The 22061-nt window shown below is 42.1% G+C and overlaps 1 protein-coding gene across 2 annotated transcripts in view; it reads left to right on the forward strand.

The window, feature by feature from the left end:
• The window catches only part of ahnak (AHNAK nucleoprotein), a 32169-nt gene extending 11989 nt beyond the window's left edge, over nucleotides 1–20180 (forward strand). Inside the window, exons 6-7 of one of the 2 annotated variants that reach the window (XM_085426165.1) lie at nucleotides 5–293; nucleotides 1569–20180. In XM_085426165.1, the coding sequence (XP_085282291.1) occupies nucleotides 5–293; nucleotides 1569–19258 (17979 nt within the window). In that variant the 3' untranslated portion in view covers nucleotides 19259–20180. Of the gene's footprint in view, nucleotides 1–4 lie in introns of both variants that reach the window. The other variant, XM_085426156.1, reaches the window with a different exon arrangement.
• The last annotated feature ends 1881 nt before the right edge of the window (nucleotides 20181–22061 follow it).

Below are 22061 nucleotides of genomic sequence, written 5' to 3' on the forward strand. Positions count from 1 at the left end.
ACAGAGTGGGGATGATGAAGATTATAAGCGAATATACACAAGAAAGATAAAACCAAGGCTGAAATCTGAAGACCTTGCAGAGGGAGTGGATGTTCGCACGGAGCGGCACAGCAGCACAAGCAGCGATGGCAGCACAATTACTACCATCACTCGTCGTATCACTACTTACACAGTAGATATGCCAAGTGGCATAAGTGAGCAACTTGAACTTTCAAGCCCAGACGTCAAAGGGCTAAGGCACGAATCTGGAGATGGATCTTCTCATATCAGAATCTCACATGGCAGCCCTTCAGGTAAAATGGGAGCAGAAGAAGGTGTTTTTGAGTCAGGCGACATAACTTACACTGGGCCAAATATCACTTCCACTGTGACACGCTGGGGCAATGGTGGGGTTCAAACTACAACGCATATAGGAGAGGAAAAAGAAAGAAGTGATCTTAGATTTAAGGTTCCTAGCTTTGGAGTAACAGGTAGTAAATGCCATGAAGGCACTGAAACTTCAAGAGGGAGTAGTGAGCAAGGAGATGAAAGTGTTCAGGATTCAGAAATGACTGTGACACTAAGAGACAACAAAAACACTGCTGGCAGCCATGTTACAGCTGGGTCAGGGGGTGCTGGGATAATTTCAACTGACGAAAACGGAGGGTCGGGTAGACTGTCTTTACCAGGAAAAGGAATGAAAATTTTGACTGCAACCACAGAGAAAACACAGATGGGAAGTTCAGACAGTACTTTAGATGAGAGGACAAAAGTTAAGATATCTGGAATTACAATCAGTCCCCTGCAGACGAAAGGATCAGGTAGTACTGACATTCCACATATCAGAATAGGAGGGTCGACAGATACTGGTGCAAATTTGAAAGATGGCAGGATAGAAAAATCAACAATAACATTAGATAATGTTACCTCGGGACTTTCTTCAAAAAAATCTGAACTGGTCATCAAAGGAGCCGGTGTTCAGATCAAGGGCCCCAGAGCCAACACTGAAGGGTCAGTTTTGAGTGTAAGACATTCAGAGTCTGAAAGTGACATCGGAAGTGCTGAAATCAACTCTAATATTCAAATCAAACTCCCAACAACTGATAGCAAATACAAAATGGATGTTAATGTTCCATCCATATCTGGGCTGAACAAGGTTGAGGGAAAAGGTGATTTAACTGGTGAGAGAAAAACAGCAGGACTGAAATTTGACATTAAAGGTTCAAATACAGACACTGAGAGGAAAGAGGGAACAAACGCTCATGTACAAATTCCTGAAGCTGACATTAAAGCAATAAAACCTTCTATTGACAGTAAGGATGTAAAAATTAAAGGACCCAGTGTTGATATTAAAAGAACACAAGTAAATGTCACAGTGCCTGCTGCAGAATTTGGAGTTCCAAAAGCAGAGCGTCTAGATGTTGATCTAAAACTTTCCAAATCCAAAACTGACACCAAAATACCTAAAGTTGAAAATAAAGCAGGGATAAAAGGGGAGATAAAAACACACGAGATTGATGTCAAAGGTCTAGAGATAAACCTTCCCAGGACTGGTATTGATGTTAAAGCACCTGATTTTGATATTACAGGACCGCAAGTGGACACAGAAGACCTTGATGTGAATCTCAAAGGATCAAAAATAGAACTACCATCATTGTCGGGAACTAAACTGAAAGATTTGGACATGAGTGTGAAAGGTCCCAAAATGAAGGGAAATGTTGATGTACCAAACCTTGAGAGGGATATAAAAACTCCAAAAATGAAGATTGAAGGAAAAGAAATTGACAGTGAAGGCCAAACCAGTGGACTTATTATGTCCAATATTAAAATGCCATCTCTTTGCATAAAAGGTCCAAAGCCTGAAGGTCAGGATGTGAATATTAACCTTTCCAAGACTGAAATTAATGTTAAAGCACCTGAAGTCGATGTATCATCATCACGGGGACCCAAATTGGAGGAGTTCAACAACACTGTAAAAGGGGCAAAACTCAAGGGAGATGTTACTGTATCAGCTCCAAAGATTGAGGGAGACCTACAAGCTCCAAAAGTGGACATTGAAGGAAGATATGTTAATATTGAGGGCCATAAAGGAGGACTTAAAATGCCCAAAGTTGAAATGTCATCCTTTGGTGTGAAAGGTCCAAAGGTTGAAGGTCCAGATGTTGATGTCAGCCTTCCTAAAGGTGATATTGAAATCAAAGCACCCAACATTGATATTAAAGGAGCAGACATTGATGTTGAGGGTCCGAGTGGAAAGATCAAAGGACCACAATTCAAGATGTCAGGTATATCCGGGCCCAAAGTTTCCATGCCTGATGTGGATTTCAATCTGAAAGGCCCCAAAGTTGAAGGTGAGGTGGATATTCCAAAGATTGAAGGAAAAGTGAAAGCACCGGGAGTTGACATTGAGGGACCGAAAGTTGACATCGAAGGTCCAAAAGGTGGATTTGAAATGCCCAAAATTAAAATGCCAACATTTGGCTTTAAAGGTCCAAAGGTGGAGGGTCCAGATGTTGACATAAACCTTCCCAAAGCTGATGTCAATATCAAAGCACCTGAAGTTGATATTAGAGGACCAGAAATAGAAGGCCCTGATGCCAAACTCAAAGGACCCAAATTCAAACTGCCATCACTGTCAGGACCCAGCCTACCAGATTTTGACATTAATTTGAAAGGCCCAAAACTCAAGGGAGATGTTGATGTGTCCGCTCCAAAGATTGAGAGAGACATAAAGGCACCCAAGGTGGACATTGAGGGACCAGATGTTGACATTGAGGGCCACAAAGGAGGACTTAAAATGCCCAAATTCAAAATGCCAGGCTTTGGTATGAAGGGTCCAAAAGTTGAAGGTCCAGATGTTGATGTCAGCCTTCCTAAAGGGGATATTGACATCAATGCACCCGACGTTGACATTAAAGGAGGAGACATTGATGTCGAGGGTCCGAGTGGAAAGATCAAAGGACCAAAATTCAAGATGTCAGGTATGTCCGGGCCTAAAATTTCCATGCCTGATGTCGATTTCAATCTGAAAGGCCCCAAAGTTGAAGGTGAGGTGGATGTTCCAAAGATTGAAGGAAAAGTGAAAGCACCGGGAGTTGACATTGAGGGACCAAAAGTTGACATCGAGGGTCCAAAAGGTGGATTTGAAATGCCCAAAATTAAAATGCCAACATTTGGCTTTAAAGGTCCAAAAGTAGAGGGTCCAGATGTTGACATAAACCTTCCCAAAGCTGATGTCAATATCAAAGCACCTGAAATTGATATTAGTGGACCAGAAATCGAAGGCCCTGATGCCAAACTCAAAGGACCCAAGTTCAAACTGCCATCACTGTCAGGACCCAGCCTACCAGATTTTGACATTAATTTGAAAGGCCCAAAACTCAAGGGAGATGTTGATGTGTCCGCTCCAAAGATTGAGAGAGACATAAAGGCACCCAAGGTGGACATTGAGGGACCAGATGTTGACATTGAGGGCCACAAAGGAGGACTTAAAATGCCCAAATTCAAAATGCCAGGCTTTGGTATGAAGGGTCCAAAAGTTGAAGGTCCAGATGTTGATGTCAGCCTTCCTAAAGGGGATATTGACATCAATGCACCCGACGTTGACATTAAAGGAGGAGACATTGATGTCGAGGGTCCGAGTGGAAAGATCAAAGGACCAAAATTCAAGATGTCAGGTATGTCCGGGCCTAAAATTTCCATGCCTGATGTCGATTTCAATCTGAAAGGCCCCAAAGTTGAAGGTGAGGTGGATGTTCCAAAGATTGAAGGAAAAGTGAAAGCACCGGGAGTTGACATTGAGGGACCAAAAGTTGACATCGAGGGTCCAAAAGGTGGATTTGAAATGCCCAAAATTAAAATGCCAACATTTGGCTTTAAAGGTCCAAAAGTAGAGGGTCCAGATGTTGACATAAACCTTCCCAAAGCTGATTTAAATGTGAAAGGACCTGAAGTTGATATTAAAGGACCAGAAATCGAAGGCCCTGATGCCAAACTCAAAGGACCCAAATTCAAACTGCCATCACTGTCAGGACCCAGCCTACCAGATTTTGACATTAATTTGAAAGGGCCCAAACTCAAGGGAGATGTTGATGTGTCCGCTCCAAAGATTGAGGGAGACATAAAGGCACCCAAGGTGGACATTGAGGGACCAGATGTTGACATTGAGGGCCACAAAGGAGGACTTAAAATGCCCAAATTCAAAATGCCAGGCTTTGGTATGAAGGGTCCAAAAGTTGAAGGTCCAGATGTTGATGTCAGCCTTCCTAAAGGGGATATTGACATCAAAGCACCCGGCGTTGACATTAAAGGAGCTGACATTGATGTCGAGGGTCCGAGTGGAAAGATCAAAGGACCAAAATTCAAGATGCCAGGAATATCTGGGCCTAAAATTTCAATGCCTGATGTGGATTTCAATCTGAAAGGCCCCAAAGTTGAAGGTGAGGTGGATGTTCCAAAGATTGAAGGAAAAGTGAAAGCACCAGGAGTCGACATTGAGGGACCAAAAGTTGACATCGAAGGTCCAAAAGGTGGATTTGAAATGCCCAAAATAAAAATGCCAACATTTGGCCTTAAAGGTCCAAAGGTGGAGGGTCCAGATGTTGACATAAACCTTCCCAAAGCTGATGTCAATGTCAAAGGACCTGAAATTGATATTAGTGGACCAGAAATAGAAGGCCCTGATGGAAAACTAAAAGGACCCAAATTCAAACTGCCATCACTGTCAGGACCCAGCCTACCAGATTTTGACATTAATTTGAAAGGGCCCAAACTCAAGGGAGATGTTGATGTGTCAGTTCCAAAGATTGAGGGAGACATAAAGGCACCCAAGGTGGACATTGAGGGACCAGATGTTGACATTGAGGGCCACAAAGGAGGACTTAAAATGCCCAAATTCAAAATGCCAGGCTTTGGTATGAAGGGTCCAAAAGTTGAAGGTCCAGATGTTGATGTCAGCCTTCCTAAAGGGGATATTGACATCAAAGCCCCTGAAGTTGACATTAAAGGAGTGGACATTGATGTCGAGGGTCCGAGTGGAAAGATCAAAGGACCAAAATTCAAGATGCCAGGGATATCTGGGCCTAAAATTTCAATGCCTGATGTAGATTTCAATCTGAAAGGCCCCAAAGTTGAAGGTGAGGTGGATGTTCCAAAGATTGAAGGAAAAGTGAAAGCACCAGGAGTCGACATTGAGGGACCAAAAGTTGATATTGAAGGTCCAAAAGGTGGATTTGAAATGCCCAAAATTAAAATGCCAACATTTGGCCTTAAAGGTCCAAAGGTGGAGGGTCCAGATGTTGACATAAACCTTCCCAAAGCTGATTTCAATGTCAAAGCACCTGAAGTTGATATTAGTGGACCAGAAATCGAAGGCCCTGATGCCAAACTCAAAGGACCCAAATTCAAACTGCCATCACTGTCAGGACCCAGCCTACCAGATTTTGACATTAATTTGAAAGGGCCCAAACTCAAGGGAGATGTTGATGTGTCCGCTCCAAAGATTGAGGGAGACATAAAGGCACCCAAGGTGGACATTGAGGGACCAGATGTTGACATTGAGGGCCACAAAGGAGGACTTAAAATGCCCAAATTCAAAATGCCAGGCTTTGGTATGAAGGGTCCAAAAGTTGAAGGTCCAGATGTTGATGTCAGCCTTCCTAAAGGGGATATTGACATCAAAGCCCCCGAAGTTGACATTAAAGGAGCTGACATTGATGTGGAGGGTCCGAGTGGAAAGATCAAAGGACCAAAATTCAAGATGCCAAGTTTATCCGGGCCCAAAATTTCAATGCCTGATGTGGATTTCAATCTGAAAGGCCCCAAAGTTGAAGGTGAGGTGGATATTCCAAAGATTGAAGGAAAAGTGAAAGCACCGGGAGTTGACATTGAGGGACCGAAAGTTGACATCGAAGGTCCAAAAGGTGGATTTGAAATGCCCAAAATTAAAATGCCAACATTTGGCTTTAAAGGTCCAAAGGTGGAGGGTCCAGATGTTGACATAAACCTTCCCAAAGCTGATGTCAAAGGACCTGAAGTTGATATTAGTGGACCAGAAATCGAAGGCCCTGATGCCAAACTAAAAGGACCCAAATTTAAACTGCCATCACTGTCAGGACCCAGCCTACCAGATTTTGACATTAATTTGAAAGGGCCCAAACTCAAGGGAGATGTTGACGTGTCCGCTCCAAAGATTGAGGGAGACATAAAGGCACCCAAGGTGGACATTGAGGGACCAGATGTTGACATTGAGGGCCACAAAGGAGGGCTAAAAATGCCCAAATTCAAAATGCCAGGCTTTGGTATGAAGGGTCCAAAAGTTGAAGGTCCAGATGTTGATGTCAGCCTTCCTAAAGGGAATATTGACATCAAAGCACCCGGCGTTGACATTAAAGGAGCAGACATTGATGTCGAGGGTCCGAGTGGAAAGATCAAAGGATCAAAATTCAAGATGCCAAGTTTATCCGGGCCCAAAATTTCAATGCCTGATGTAGATTTCAATCTGAAAGGCCCCAAAGTTGAAGGTGAGGTGGATATTCCAAAGATTGAAGGAAAAGTGAAAGCACCGGGAGTTGACATTGAGGGACCAAAAGTTGACATCGAAGGTCCAAAAGGTGGATTTGAAATGCCCAAAATTAAAATGCCAACATTTGGCTTTAAAGGTCCAAAGGTGGAGGGTCCAGATGTTGACATAAACCTTCCCAAAGCTGATGTCAATATCAAAGCACCTGAAATTGATATTAGTGGACCAGAAATCGAAGGCCCTGATGCCAAACTCAAAGGACCCAAGTTCAAACTGCCATCACTGTCAGGACCCAGCCTACCAGACTTTGACATTAATTTGAAAGGGCCCAAAATCAAGGGAGATGTTGATGTGTCCGTTCCAAAGATTGAGGGAGACATAAAGGCACCCAAGGTGGACATTGAAGGACCAGATGTTGACATTGAGGGCCACAAAGGAGGACTTAAAATGCCCAAATTCAAAATGCCAGGCTTTGGTATGAAGGGTCCAAAAGTTGAAGGTCCAGATGTTGATGTCAGCCTTCCTAAAGGGGATATTGACATCAAAGCACCCGACGTTGACATTAAAGGAGCTGACATTGATGTCGAGGGTCCGAGTGGAAAGATCAAAGGACCAAAATTCAAGATGCCAAGTTTATCCGGGCCCAAAATTTCAATGCCTGATGTAGATTTCAATCTGAAAGGCCCCAAAGTTGAAGGTGAGGTGGATATTCCAAAGATTGAAGGTAAAGTGAAAGCACCGGGAGTTGACATTGAGGGACCAAAAGTTGACATCGAAGGTCCAAAAGGTGGATTTGAAATGCCCAAAATTAAAATGCCAACATTTGGCTTTAAAGGTCCAAAGGTGGAGGGTCCAGATGTTGACATAAACCTTCCCAAAGCTGATGTCAATATCAAAGCACCTGAAATTGATATTAGTGGACCAGAAATCGAAGGCCCTGATGCCAAACTCAAAGGACCCAAGTTCAAACTGCCATCACTGTCAGGACCCAGCCTACCAGACTTTGACATTAATTTGAAAGGGCCCAAACTCAAGGGAGATGTTGATGTGTCCGTTCCAAAGATTGAGGGAGACATAAAGGCACCCAAGGTGGACGTTGAGGGCCCAGATGTTGACATTGAGGGCCACAAAGGAGGACTTAAAATGCCCAAATTCAAAATGCCAGGCTTTGGTATGAAGGGTCCAAAAGTTGAAGGTCCAGATGTTGATGTCAGCCTTCCTAAAGGTGATATTGACATCAAAGCCCCCGAAGTTGACATTAAAGGAGCTGACATTGATGTCGAGGGTCCGAGTGGAAAGATTAAAGGACCAAAATTCAAGATGCCAAGTTTATCTGGGCCTAAAATTTCAATGCCTGATGTGGATTTCAATCTGAAAGGCCCCAAAGTTGAAGGTGAGGTGGATATTCCAAAGATTGAAGGAAAAGTGAAAGCACCGGGAGTTGACATTGAGGGACCAAAAGTTGACATCGAAGGTCCAAAAGGTGGATTTGAAATGCCCAAAATTAAAATGCCAACATTTGGTTTTAAAGGTCCAAAGGTGGAGGGTCCAGATGTTGACATAAACCTTCCCAAAGCTGATGTCAATGTCAAAGGACCTGAAGTTGATATTAGTGGACTAGAAATAGAAGGCCCTGATGCCAAACTCAAAGGACCCAAATTCAAACTGCCATCACTGTCAGGACCCAGCCTACCAGATTTTGACATTAATTTGAAAGGGCCCAAACTCAAGGGAGATGTTGATGTGTCAGTTCCAAAGATTGAGGGAGACATAAAGGCACCCAAGGTGGACGTTGAGGGCCCAGATGTTGACATTGAGGGCCACAAAGGAGGACTTAAAATGCCCAAATTCAAAATGCCATCCTTTGGTATGAAGGGTCCAAAAGTTGAAGGTCCAGATGTTGATGTCAGCCTTCCTAAAGGGGATATTGACATCAAAGCACCCGACGTTGACATTAAAGGAGCAGACATTGATGTCGAGGGTCCGAGTGGAAAGATCAAAGGACCAAAATTCAAGATGCCAAGTTTATCCGGGCCCAAAATTTCAATGCCTGATGTGGATTTCAATCTGAAAGGCCCCAAAGTTGAAGGTGAGGTGGATATTCCAAAGATTGAAGGAAAAATGAAAGCACCGGGAGTCGACATTGAGGGACCAAAGGTTGACATTGAAGGTCCAAAAGGTGGATTTGAAATGCCCAAAATTAAAATGCCAACCTTTGGCTTTAAAGGTCCAAAGGTGGAGGGTCCAGATGTTGACATAAACCTTCCCAAAGCTGATTTCAATGTCAAAGGACCTGGAGTTGATATTAGTGGACCAGAAATCGAAGGCGCTGATGCCAAACTAAAAGGACCCAAGTTCAAACTGCCATCACTGTCAGGACCCAGCCTACCAGACTTTGACATTAATTTGAAAGGGCCCAAACTCAAGGGAGATGTTGATGTGTCCGTTCCAAAGATTGAGGGAGATATAAAGGCACCCAAGGTCGACATTGAGGGACCAGATGTTGACATTGAGGGCCATAAAGGAGGACTTAAAATGCCCAAATTCAAAATGCCATCCTTTGGTATGAAGGGTCCAAAAGTTGAAGGTCCAGATGTTGATGTCAGCCTTCCTAAGGGGGATATTGACATCAAAGCACCCGAAGTTGACATTAAAGGAGCAGATATTGATGTCGAGGGTCCGAGTGGAAAAATCAAAGGACCAAAATTCAAGATGCCAAGTTTATCCGGGCCGAAAATTTCAATGCCTGATGTGGATTTCAATCTGAAAGGCCCCAAAGTTGAAGGTGAGGTGGATATTCCAAAGATTGAAGGAAAAGTGAAAGCACCGGGAGTTGACATTGAGGGACCAAAGGTTGACATCGAAGGTCCAAAAGGTGGATTTGAAATGCCCAAAATTAAAATGCCAACATTTGGCTTTAAAGGTCCAAAGGTGGAGGGTCCAGATGTTGACATAAACCTTCCCAAAGCTGATTTCAATGTGAAAGGACCTGAAGTTGATATTAGTGGACCAGAAGTCGAAGGCCCTGATGCCAAACTCAAAGGACCCAAGTTCAAACTGCCATCACTGTCAGGACCCAGCCTACCAGACTTTGACATTAATTTTAAAGGGCCAAAACTCAAGGGAGATGTTGATGTGTCCGTTCCAAAGATTGAGGGTGATATAAAGGCACCCAAGGTGGACATCGAGGGACCAGATGTTGACATTGAGGGCCACAAAGGAGGACTTAAAATGCCCAAATTCAAAATGCCAGGCTTTGGCATGAAGGGTCCAAAAGTTGAAGGTCCAGATGTTGATGTCAGCCTTCCTAAAGGGAATATTGACATCAAAGCACCCGAAGTTGACATTAAAGGAGCAGACATTGATGTCGAGGGTCCGAGTGGAAAGATCAAAGGACCAAAATTCAAGATGCCAAGTTTATCCGGGCCCAAAATTTCAATGCCTGATGTGGATTTCAATCTGAAAGGCCCCAAAGTTGAAGGTGAGGTGGATATTCCAAAGATTGAAGGAAAAGTGAAAGCACCAGGAGTTGACATTGAGGGACCGAAAGTTGACATCGAAGGTCCAAAAGGTGGATTTGAAATGCCCAAAATTAAAATGCCAACATTTGGCTTTAAAGGTCCAAAGGTGGAGGGTCCAGATGTTGACATAAACCTTCCCAAAGCTGATTTCAATGTCAAAGGACCTGAAGTTGATATTAGTGGACCAGAAGTCGAAGGCCCTGATGCCAAACTCAAAGGACCCAAGTTCAAACTGCCATCACTGTCAGGACCCAGCCTACCAGACTTTGACATTAATTTGAAAGGCCCAAAACTCAAGGGAGATGTTGATGTGTCCGTTCCAAAGATTGAGGGAGATATAAAGGCACCCAAGGTGGACATCGAGGGACCAGATTTTGACATTGAGGGCCACAAAGGAGGACTTAAAATGCCCAAATTCAAAATGCCAGGCTTTGGTATGAAGGGTCCAAAAGTTGAAGGTCCAGATGTTGATGTCAGCCTTCCTAAAGGGAATATTGACATCAAAGCCCCCGAAGTTGACATTAAAGGAGCTGACATTGAAGTCGAGGGTCCGAGTGGAAAGATCAAAGGACCAAAATTCAAGATGCCAGGGATATCTGGGCCCAAAATTTCAATGCCTGATGTGGATTTCAATCTGAAAGGCCCCAAAGTTGAAGGTGATTTAGATGTTCCAAAGATTGAAGGAAAAGTGAAAGCACCAGGAGTTGACATTGAGGGACCAAAAGTTGACATCGAAGGTCCAAAAGGTGGATTTGAAATGCCCAAAATTAAAATGCCAACATTTGGTTTTAAAGGTCCAAAGGTGGAGGGTCCAGATGTTGACATAAACCTTCCCAAAGCTGATTTCAATGTGAAAGGACCTGAAGTTGATATTAGTGGACCAGAAATCGAAGGCCCTGATGCCAAACTCAAAGGACCCAAATTTAAACTGCCATCACTGTCAGGACCCAGCCTACCAGACTTTGACATTAATTTTAAAGGGCCAAAACTCAAGGGAGATGTTGATGTGTCCGTTCCAAAGATTGAGGGAGATATAAAGGCACCCAAGGTGGACATCGAGGGACCAGATGTTGACATTGAGGGCCACAAAGGAGGACTTAAAATGCCCAAATTCAAAATGCCAGGCTTTGGCATGAAGGGTCCAAAAGTTGAAGGTCCAGATGTTGATGTCAGCCTTCCTAAAGGGAATATTGACATCAAAGCACCCGAAGTTGACATTAAAGGAGCAGACATTGATGTCGAGGGTCCGAGTGGAAAGATCAAAGGACCAAAATTCAAGATGCCAAGTTTATCCGGGCCCAAAATTTCAATGCCTGATGTGGATTTCAATCTGAAAGGCCCCAAAGTTGAAGGTGAGGTGGATATTCCAAAGATTGAAGGAAAAGTGAAAGCACCAGGAGTTGACATTGAGGGACCGAAAGTTGACATCGAAGGTCCAAAAGGTGGATTTGAAATGCCCAAAATTAAAATGCCAACATTTGGCTTTAAAGGTCCAAAGGTGGAGGGTCCAGATGTTGACATAAACCTTCCCAAAGCTGATTTCAATGTGAAAGGACCTGAAGTTGATATTAGTGGACCAGAAATCGAAGGCCCTGATGCCAAACTCAAAGGACCCAAATTTAAACTGCCATCACTGTCAGGACCCAGCCTACCAGACTTTGACATTAATTTGAAAGGGCCCAAACTCAAGGGAGATGTTGATGTGTCAGTTCCAAAGATTGAGGGAGATATAAAGGCACCCAAGGTGGACATTGAGGGACCAGATGTTGACATTGAGGGCCACAAAGGAGGGCTTAAAATGCCCAAATTCAAAATGCCAGGCTTTGGTATGAAAGGTCCAAAGGTTGAAGGTCCAGATGTTGATGTCAGCCTTCCTAAAGGGGATATTGACATCAAAGCCCCCGAAGTTGACATTAAAGGAGTGGACATTGATGTCGAGGGTCCGAGTGGAAAGATTAAAGGACCAAAATTCAAGATGCCAGGAATATCTGGGCCTAAAATTTCAATGCCTGATGTGGATTTCAATCTGAAAGGCCCCAAAGTTGAAGGTGAGGTGGATGTTCCAAAGATTGAAGGAAAAGTGAAAGCACCGGGAGTCGACATTGAGGGACCAAAGGTTGACATCGAAGGTCCAAAAGGTGGATTTGAAATGCCCAAAATTAAAATGCCAACATTTGGCTTTAAAGGTCCAAAGGTGGAGGGTCCAGATGTTGACATAAACCTTCCCAAAGCTGATTTCAATGTCAAAGCACCTGAAGTTGATATTAGTGGACCAGACGTTGAAGGCCCTGATGCCAAACTCAAAGGACCCAAGTTCAAACTGCCATCACTGTCAGGACCCAGCCTACCCGACTTTGACATTAATTTGAAAGGGCCCAAACTCAAGGGAGATGTTGATGTGTCAGCTCCAAAGATTGAAGGCGATATTAAAATCCCTGAAGTAGATGTCCACGGTCCCAAGATGGACATTGGCTCTCCACAGGGAAAATTTTCAGGGCCCAAGGTAAAGTTTCCAACAATAAGTGGACCCAAAATGTCCCTGCCAGATGTTGACATCAATTTAAAGGGACCAAAGTTGAAAGGAGATATGAAGGGGGATTTTCAACTATCAAAACCTGAAATTGAGGGACCAGATGCTTCAATTGATATTCCAGAAACTGGTTCAAAGAAAATGAAATTCAAACTGCCAAGGTTTGGTTTCAAGGGTCCAAAGCTAAATGCACCAGACAGTGAGTTGAAATTGCCACAAGGCGACATCAACCTCAAAGGAAAAACTGGCAGCCTTGAGGGTGTTGACCTTGATTTGGAACTGTCTACACCAAAAGCCAAAGGATCTAAATTCAAAATGCCAAAATTTGGATTTAAAAGTCCAAAAGTTGAAGGTCCAGATGCTGATATAAATGTTTCAACACCTAAGACTGAAATAGAGACACCGGAAGTGAAAATAGAAGCACCTGATATTGACGTTGAGGGTCCAAGTGGGAAGATCAAAGGATCAAAATTCAAGATGCCAAATATCTCAGGACCAAAGATTTCCATGCCAGACGTAGATTTCAAACTAAAAGGTCCTAAATTTGAAGGTGATGTTGATATACCAAAGGCTGAAGGAAAAATAAAGGTACCTAAGGTGGATATAAAAGGCTCAGAGATTGACTTGGAAGGCCCAAAAGGTGGACTGGATATGCCCAAAATTAAAATGCCAACATTTGGTTTCAAAGGTCCAAAGGTTGAGGGTCCAGATGTTGACATAAACCTTCCCAAAGCTGATGTCAATGTCAAAGCACCTGAAATTGATATTAGTCTACCAGAAGTTGAAGGCCCTGATGGAAAACTCAAAGGACCCAAGTTTACACTGCCATCACTGTCAGGACCCAGCCTACCCGACTTTGACATTAATTTGAAAGGGCCCAAACTCAAGGGAGATGTTGATGTGTCCGTTCCAAAGATTGAGGGAGACATAAAGGCACCCAAGGTGGACATCGAAGGACCAGATATTGACATTGAGGGCCACAAGGGAGGACTTAAAATGCCCAAATTCAAAATGCCAGGCTTTGGTATGAAGGGTCCAAAAGTTGAAGGTCCAGATGTTGATGTCAGCCTTCCTAAAGGGGATATTGACATTAAAGCCCCGGAAGTTGACATTAAAGGAGCAGACATTGATGTGGAGGGTCCGAGTGGAAAGATCAAAGGACCAAAATTCAAGATGCCAGGTATATCCGGGCCAAAAATCTCCATGCCGGATGTGGATTTTAACTTGAAAAGTCCTAAACTTGAAGGTGACATCAAAATTCCAAAAATGCAAGGAGAAATAAAGGTACCGGAAGTAGATATCGAAGGTCCAGAGTTTGAAGCTAAGGGCCCCAAAGGTGGATTTGAAATGCCCAAAATTAAAATGCCAACATTTGGTTTCAAGGGTCCAAAGGTGGAGGGTCCAGATGTTGACATAAATCTTCCCAAAGCTGATGCCAATGTGAAAGGACCTGAAGTTGATATTAGTGGACCAGAAGTTGAAGGGCCTGATGCAAAACTCAAAGGTCACAAATTCAAACTGCCATCATTATCAGGACCCAGCCTACCAGACTTTGACATTAACTTGAAAGGGCCCAAAATTAAGGGAGATGTTGATGTGTCGGTTCCAAAGATTGAGGGAGACATAAAGGCACCCAAGGTGGACATCGAGGGACCAGATGTTGACATTGAGGGCCATAAAGGAGGACTTAAAATGCCCAAATTCAAAATGCCAGGCTTTGGTATGAAGGGTCCAAAAGTTGAAGGTCCAGATGTTGATGTCAGCCTTCCTAAAGGGGATATTGACATCAAAGCCCCCGACGTTGACATTAAAGGAGCAGACATTGATCTGGAGGGTCCGAGTGGAAAGATCAAAGGACCAAAATTCAAGATGCCAGGTATATCTGGGCCCAAAATCTCAATGCCTGATGTGGATTTCAATCTGAAAGGCCCCAAAGTTGAAGGTGATTTAGATGTTCCAAAGATTGAAGGAAAGTTCAAAACACCTGAACTTGACATCAAAGGTCCCCAGGTTGATATTGAAGGTCCAAAAGGTGGATTTGAAATGCCACATATTAAGATGCCATCTTTTGGCTTTAAAGGTCCAAAGGTGGAGGGTCCAGATGTTGACATAAACCTTCCCAAAGCTGATGTCAATATCAAAGCACCTGAAGTTGATATTAGTGGACTAGAAGTTGAAGGGCCTGATGGAAAACTGAAAGGGCCCAAGTTCAAACTGCCATCACTGTCAGGACCCAGCCTACCAGATTTTGACATTAATTTGAAAGGGCCCAAACTCAAAGGAGACGTTGATGTGTCTGCTCCAAAGATTGAGGGAGACATAAAAGCACCCAAGGTGGACATTGAAGGACCAGATGTTGACATTGAGGGCCATAAAGGAGGACTTAAAATGCCCAAATTCAAAATGCCAGGCTTTGGTATGAAGGGTCCAAAAGTTGAAGGTCCAGATGTTGATGTCAGCCTTCCTAAAGGGGATATTGACATCAAAGTCCCCGACGTTGACATTAAAGGAGCTGACATTGATGTCGAGGGTCCGAGTGGAAAGATCAAAGGACCAAAATTCAAGATGCCAAGTTTATCCGGGCCCAAAATTTCAATGCCTGATGTGGATTTCAATCTGAAAGGCCCCAAAGTTGAAGGTGAGGTGGATATTCCAAAGATTGAAGGAAAAGTGAAAGCACCGGGAGTTGACATTGAGGGACCAAAAGTTGACATCGAAGGTCCAAAAGGTGGATTTGAAATGCCCAAAATTAAAATGCCAACATTTGGCTTTAAAGGTCCAAAGGTGGAGGGTCCAGATGTTGACATAAACCTTCCCAAAGCTGATTTCAATGTCAAAGCACCTGAAGTTGATATTAGTGGACCAGAAATCGAAGGCCCTGATGCCAAACTCAAAGGACCCAAGTTCAAACTGCCATCACTGTCAGGACCCAGCCTACCAGACTTTGACATTAATTTGAAAGGGCCCAAACTCAAGGGAGATGTTGATGTGTCCGTTCCAAAGATTGAGGGAGACATAAAGGCACCCAAGGTGGACATTGAGGGACCAGATGTTGACATTGAGGGCCACAAGGGAGGACTTAAAATGCCCAAATTCAAAATGCCAGGCTTTGGTATGAAGGGCCCAAAAGTTGAAGGTCCAGATGTTGATGTCAGCCTTCCTAAAGGGGATATTGACATCAAAGCCCCGGAAGTTGACTTTAAAGGAGTCGATATTGATGTGGAGGGTCCGAGTGGAAAAATCAAAGGACCAAAATTCAAGATGCCAAGTTTATCCGGGCCCAAAATCTCCATGCCGGATATGGATTTCAATCTGAAAGGCCCCAAAGTTGAAGGTGAGGTGGATATTCCAAAGATTGAAGGAAAAGTGAAAGCACCAGGAGTCGACTTTGAGGGACCGAAAGTTGACATTGAAGGTCCAAAAGGTGGATTTGAAATGCCAAAAATTAAAATGCCAACATTTGGCTTTAAAGGTCCAAAGGTGGAGGGTCCAGATGTTGACGTAAACCTTCCCAAAGCTGATTTCAATGTCAAAGGACCTGAAGTTGATATTAGTGGACCAGAAATCGAAGGCCCTGATGCCAAACTAAAAGGACCCAAATTTAAACTGCCATCACTGTCAGGACCCAGCCTACCCGACTTTGACATTAATTTGAAAGGGCCCAAACTCAAGGGAGATGTTGATGTGTCCGTTCCAAAGATTGAGGGAGACATAAAGGCACCCAAGGTGGACATTGAGGGACCAGATGTTGACATTGAGGGCCACAAAGGAGGACTTAAAATGCCCAAATTCAAAATGCCATCCTTTGGTATAAAGGGTCCAAAAGTTGAAGGTCCAGATGTTGATGTCAGCCTTCCTAAGCGGGATATTGACATCAAAGCCCCGGAAGTTGACATTAAAGGAGCGGACATTGATGTCGAGGGTCCGAGTGGAAAGATCAAAGGATCAAAATTCAAGATGCCAAGTATATCTGGGCCCAAAATGTCCATGCCAGATATGGATTTCAATCTGAAAGGCCCCAAAGTTGAAGGTGAGGTGGATATTCCAAAGATTGAAGGAAAAGTGAAAGGACCGGGAGTCGACTTTGAGGGACCGAAAGTTGACATTGAAGGTCCAAAAGGTGGATTTGAAATGCCCCACATTAAAATGCCAACATTTGGCTTTAAAGGTCCAAAGGTGGAGGGTCCAGATGTTGACATAAACCTTCCCAAAGCTGATTTCAATGTCAAAGGACCTGAAGTTGATATTAGTGGACCAGAAGTCGAAGGGCCTGATGGAAAACTGAAAGGGCCCAAATTCAAACTTCCATCACTGTCAGGACCCAACCTACCAGACTTTGACATTAATTTGAAAGGCCCAAAACTGAAGGGAGATGTTGACGTGTCCGCTCCAAAGATTGAGGGAGACATAAAGGCACCCAAGGTGAACATTGAGGGACCAGATATTGACATTGAGGGCCACAAAGGAGGACTTAAAATGCCCAAATTCAAAATGCCAGGCTTTGGTATGAAGGGCCCAAAAGTTGAAGGTCCAGATGTTGATGTCAGCCTTCCTAAAGGGGATATTGACATCAAAGCCCCGGAAGTTGACATTAAAGGAGCGGACTTCGATATCGAGGGTCCGAGTGGAAAAATCAAAGGACCAAAATTCAAGATGCCAGGTATTTCCGGGCCCAAAATCTCCATGCCTGATGTGGATTTCAATCTGAAAGGCCCCAAAGTTGAAGGTGAGGTGGATGTTCCAAAGATTGAAGGAAGAGTGAAAGCACCGGGAGTTGATATTAGTGGACCAGACCTTGAAGGTCCTGATGTAAAATTGAAAGGGCCAAAGTTCAACCTTCCATCACTTTCAGGACCCAGTCTACCAGACTTCGACATTAATTTGAAAGGCCCCAAAGTTAAGGGAGATGTCTCAGCTCCAAAGGTTGAGGGAGACATCAAAGGCCCCAAGATGGATATCCAAGGTCCAGAGATTGACATTCAAGGACCCAAAAGTGCACTTAATATGCCCAGTATTAAAATGCCATCTTTTGGTTTGAAAGGTCCAAAGGTTGAGGGTCCAGATGCTGACATACACCTTCCCAAGGCCGATATCAATGTAAAAACACCGAAAGTTGATATTACAGTGCCTGAAGTTGAATGTTCCTATGCAAAACCAAAAGGACCCAAAATGAAACTTCCATCATTGTCTGGACCTAAGTTGCAGGGCCCCGACATTAACATTAACATTCCCAAACCCAACAATGAATTTAAAACATCCGATATTGGAATTGACCTAAAAGGGCCTAAAGTTAAAGGTGAAGTGGATGCATCGGTGCCCATGTTTGAAAGTGACATAAAAGGTCCAAATGCTAACATCTCTAATGATGATGAAAAGACTGCTGTTACCTTTCCTAAGTTTAAAGGTCCTAAGTTTGCAATGAAAACCCCAGTTCTCGAAGAGTCTAAATCCAATATCAAGATGCCCAGTACAGCACCAAAAAGTCTCAAAACAGAAGTTAGTTTCCCAGACACTGACGCAAGTGTTGATGCCCCTGATATTGACATCAATGTAAAAGGGAAAAAAGGAAAATTTAAACTTCCAAAAGTTAAAGGAAAGGCAAAGAAACCTGATGTTGACATAGAAACACCATCAACAGAAATCAATGCAGACATAACAAACAGTTATGCTAAAGGAACAAAAACAAAGAAGTCTCGGTTTGGAAAGCTTCATTTTCCTGATGTAGAATTAGATATAAAATCACCAAAACTAAAAGGAGATGGATCTTTATCTGCCATTGATGGCTCTGGCAGTCATAGTGCAAATGTTAACTTGGAAGGGTCGAACATGAAAGTAAAATCTTCTAATATTAAAATGCAAAGCGGGACTGATTCAGAAATAAACGCAAGTGCTTCAGGAGGAAGTGCAAGTGGTGGCCTTCAGTACCCAGAGGGTAAAGTCACATTTACCAAAATCACAATGCCAAAGTTTGGCATTGTGTTGCCACAGGTGGAAACCAAAGAAAGTGGAGGAAATATTGAATCAGAACCTGCAGCTAGTGTAGACATCAAGACAGAATCTCCATCTATTAGTTGCCAAGTCAGTTCTCAAAATATTGAGGTTCCCAGTCCAGAGCTGAGACAAGAAGGCAAAGTTAAGGTAAAGATGCCAAAAATTTTTGGCAAATCAAAAGCGAAGGGCAGTAGTGTAAGTGACCTTCACGGATCAGAGGCAGAATTAAGTAGCAGTGGAAAAGCAGGTAAGACCTCTAAAGAGCTAAGTGTACATTCTGGGGAAATGATGGGTGGAAAAATAGAATTAGAGGGTGATCCTGGACTGGGTTTGTCAACTAAAGGCAAATCGGCCTCACTTGATCTTTTTAAGAAATCAAGACATCGATCTTCCTCTTTCAGTGATGAGGGGGGAGTTAGTTCTCCTTCAGCTCAATTAGAGGCTGAAGGTGGTGACATTTCTTTAGATCTCGGAAGCAAGGTCAAGGGAAAGAAAGGCAAGCTTAAGTTTGGTACTTTTGGAGGTTTTGGTTCAAAGTCAAAGGGCTCATATGAAGTGACACTGGGAGATGACAGTGAAGCACGAATGGAGGGGAGTGCAGGTGTTTCGCTACCTGCTAAAAAATCAAGACTGTCTTCATCCTCTAGCAGTGATAGTGGTTCAAGAGGTGGTTTCAGGTTCCCCAAAGTTGAGCTATCAGTTTCACCCACAAAGTGATAAAGAGACAAATTAAAACCTCAATTGCAACCAAATGTTTTCTCCTAATATTGAAAATTGCTCTTTGTTTCTTTAAAACCTAAGGAGACATGCACAATCATCTCAGTGTGGTTAATTATGAATATCTTTTAGTAATCAAACAGAAGTGCATGAGATTGTTTAAAATCCCTTCAAACTGTAAATAAGATTAATTTGTAATAATAAATATTGTTTTTTGTATATAGTCCAGATTTAATAAATATATGCCATCTCACATCAATAGTTTGTTACAGGGTTTTCTCACTGTGTTCTTTTTCATTCTATTAAATAAATGTTAATGAATGGTTGTGGTATATTTGTGTCCAGGGGTCTATTGCACAGAACCAATATGTTTTTTTTAAAGATTAAAATGTTGTTTATTCACTCAAATACAGTTACCTTTTTAAGTAGGGAGTGATTTTATTTTCAAACTTTAATAATATATAATCAGTAAGTAAAGATGCCTTTTTATAACACATTGTAAAGAGTGATAATGTATATACCAATACTGCAACTGTTTTTACATTTTCAAGTGCTGTCAGTAGTATTCTGTTCATTTTAAACAAAATGTATTTGCTTAAATTTGCCGTTTACCACAAATATTCATTTGGTTCAGTTATTTTAAACAGGATCTCTTTCCTAATCATGTGTTATTGTCACTCATTAATGGTCTGTTTAATGATTTTATTTCATTCTGTCACTCTCTCTCTTTGTATACACACCATATGCTTGCATTAAGTGTCACAAATAGTACCCCCTTGATGTTAATTTGTTTGCATACAAATTCTTTGTTGATAGACAAAGAAATAGTATTGACTAGATGCAAGAGAGATCATTATTTGGGTCTATTTTTTTGTGTGCAATCTGCCAAATAAACTAAATAAAAAAACTTTTTGAATTCAAAGTGTTTTAAAAGAAAATCAGTATATGTTGCTATTTAGGGTAACACAACCATTCACACGTATGGGCAATTTAGAATCGTCAATTAACCTAACCCCACTAACGGCATGTCTTCGGACTATGGGAGGAAGTCGGAGTACCTGGAGTGAACCCACACAAACATGGGGAGAACATGCAAATTCCACACAGAAAGACACACACAGAAAATATATTTCTAATAGTGTTTGTTTAATCATTATAATAAAAAAAAATCGTAATAAGGGTGAATAAAACATAATGAAACAGAGAGTAGTTTTTACAGATATGTAATATCTTAACTTGCTTATATACTTCATTGGAAAAGCTAACAACTGAAATTCTTATCTTCGTAGGGCTCTGTATCTTTTTTTTATTCACCCAGCGTTCACAGGTCTGACAGATCACCAGTTTTGTTGGGGTATTAAAGCAGTTCAGCTATTTAAAAAAGGAAATGTCAACTTTTACTCAGTTACATAATTATTATTACAAAATCCTGCTCCTCACATACAAGGTCTTGAATAATCAAGTCCCATCTTATCTGAATGACCTTATAGTACTGTATCACCCCATTAGAGCACTTCGCTCTTGCACTGTTGTTCCTAGAGTATTTAAAAGAAGAATGGGAGGCAGAGCCTTCAGTTTTCAGGCATCACTTCTATGGAACAAGTTTCCAGTTTGGATTTGGGAGACAGACACTATCTCTACTTTTAAGATTAGGCTTAAAACTTTCCTTTTTGCTAAAGCATATAGTTAGGGCTGGATCAGGTGACCCTGAATCCTCTCTTAGTTATGCTGCAATTGGTGTATGTTGCTGGGGGATTCCCATGATGCATTGAGTATTTCTTCTTTACTCACCTATGGCTCTGGCTCCCTTTTATCCTGTCTTCCTTCTCTCACCCCAGCCAGTGGCAGATGGCCACCTCGCCCTGAGCCTGGTTCTGCCAGAGGTTTCTTCTTGTTAAAAGGGAGTTTTTCCTTCCCACCGTCGCCAAAGTGCTTGCTCATAGGAGGTCATATGATTGTTGGGGTTTTTCTCTGTATGCATTATTGTAGGGTCAACCTTACAATATGAAGCATCTTGAGGCGACTGTTGTTGTGATTTGGCACGGAATAAATATAATCGAATTGAATTAGAGAGTTGACAGTAAAATGATTCTTATGTAATTATTCTTATATATTCTACTGATATACTTAAACTATAAGTTACATTAATTTAAAAAACACAATAATTAAAAAAAACACCTATGTCACTGATAAGTTGCTGAAGTGGAAGCTTAGCTTCATTATTTAGTTAACAGTAGTTTTTTTTTTTTAAATAATGGAGGGTTTTGCACCAAATGCCTCCTGTCACATTTAGTTTATATTGGCTTTTGCCAACTCTGTTAATTTAAATTGCATTGTGTCGACCAGCTGAGGGAGAGAGAGTCAACAGATTAGCACATATATATACTATATATATAATGTACTTCCTCTACCCCCCCCCCCCCCCCCTTTTTTTTTTGTTTTTTGCACATGTCGAGGAGCGTGTCAGGTTACATTTCACTGTGTGTTATACTTGTATAACTATGCATGTGACAAATAAAGAACCTTGAACCTTGAACATGTACTGTACAACTCAATATCACTAAAACAAAACAAAAACAAAAATCTGACTTTTATTTGTTTTATATCCATTATATATAAATTCAAATATTTCCAACTTTTTTTAATTTTTATTTTAATTTAAATTTTAAATACGACCCGCAAAAAAAATAATATACTTTAGTAAAAATGATGAGCTTTTCAAAAATTGATGTAAAAACAAAACACAACAAATTTATACCTGACTCCAGAGTTCTTAATTCAAATTTAGAAGGTCTGTAATGTG

Source organism: Rhamphochromis longiceps, linkage group LG2, assembly GCF_057381845.1.
Source record: "Rhamphochromis longiceps isolate RC_006_pf linkage group LG2, R_longiceps_female_GT1.1, whole genome shotgun sequence".
In the NCBI taxonomy this organism is placed as follows: domain Eukaryota; kingdom Metazoa; phylum Chordata; class Actinopteri; order Cichliformes; family Cichlidae; genus Rhamphochromis; species Rhamphochromis longiceps.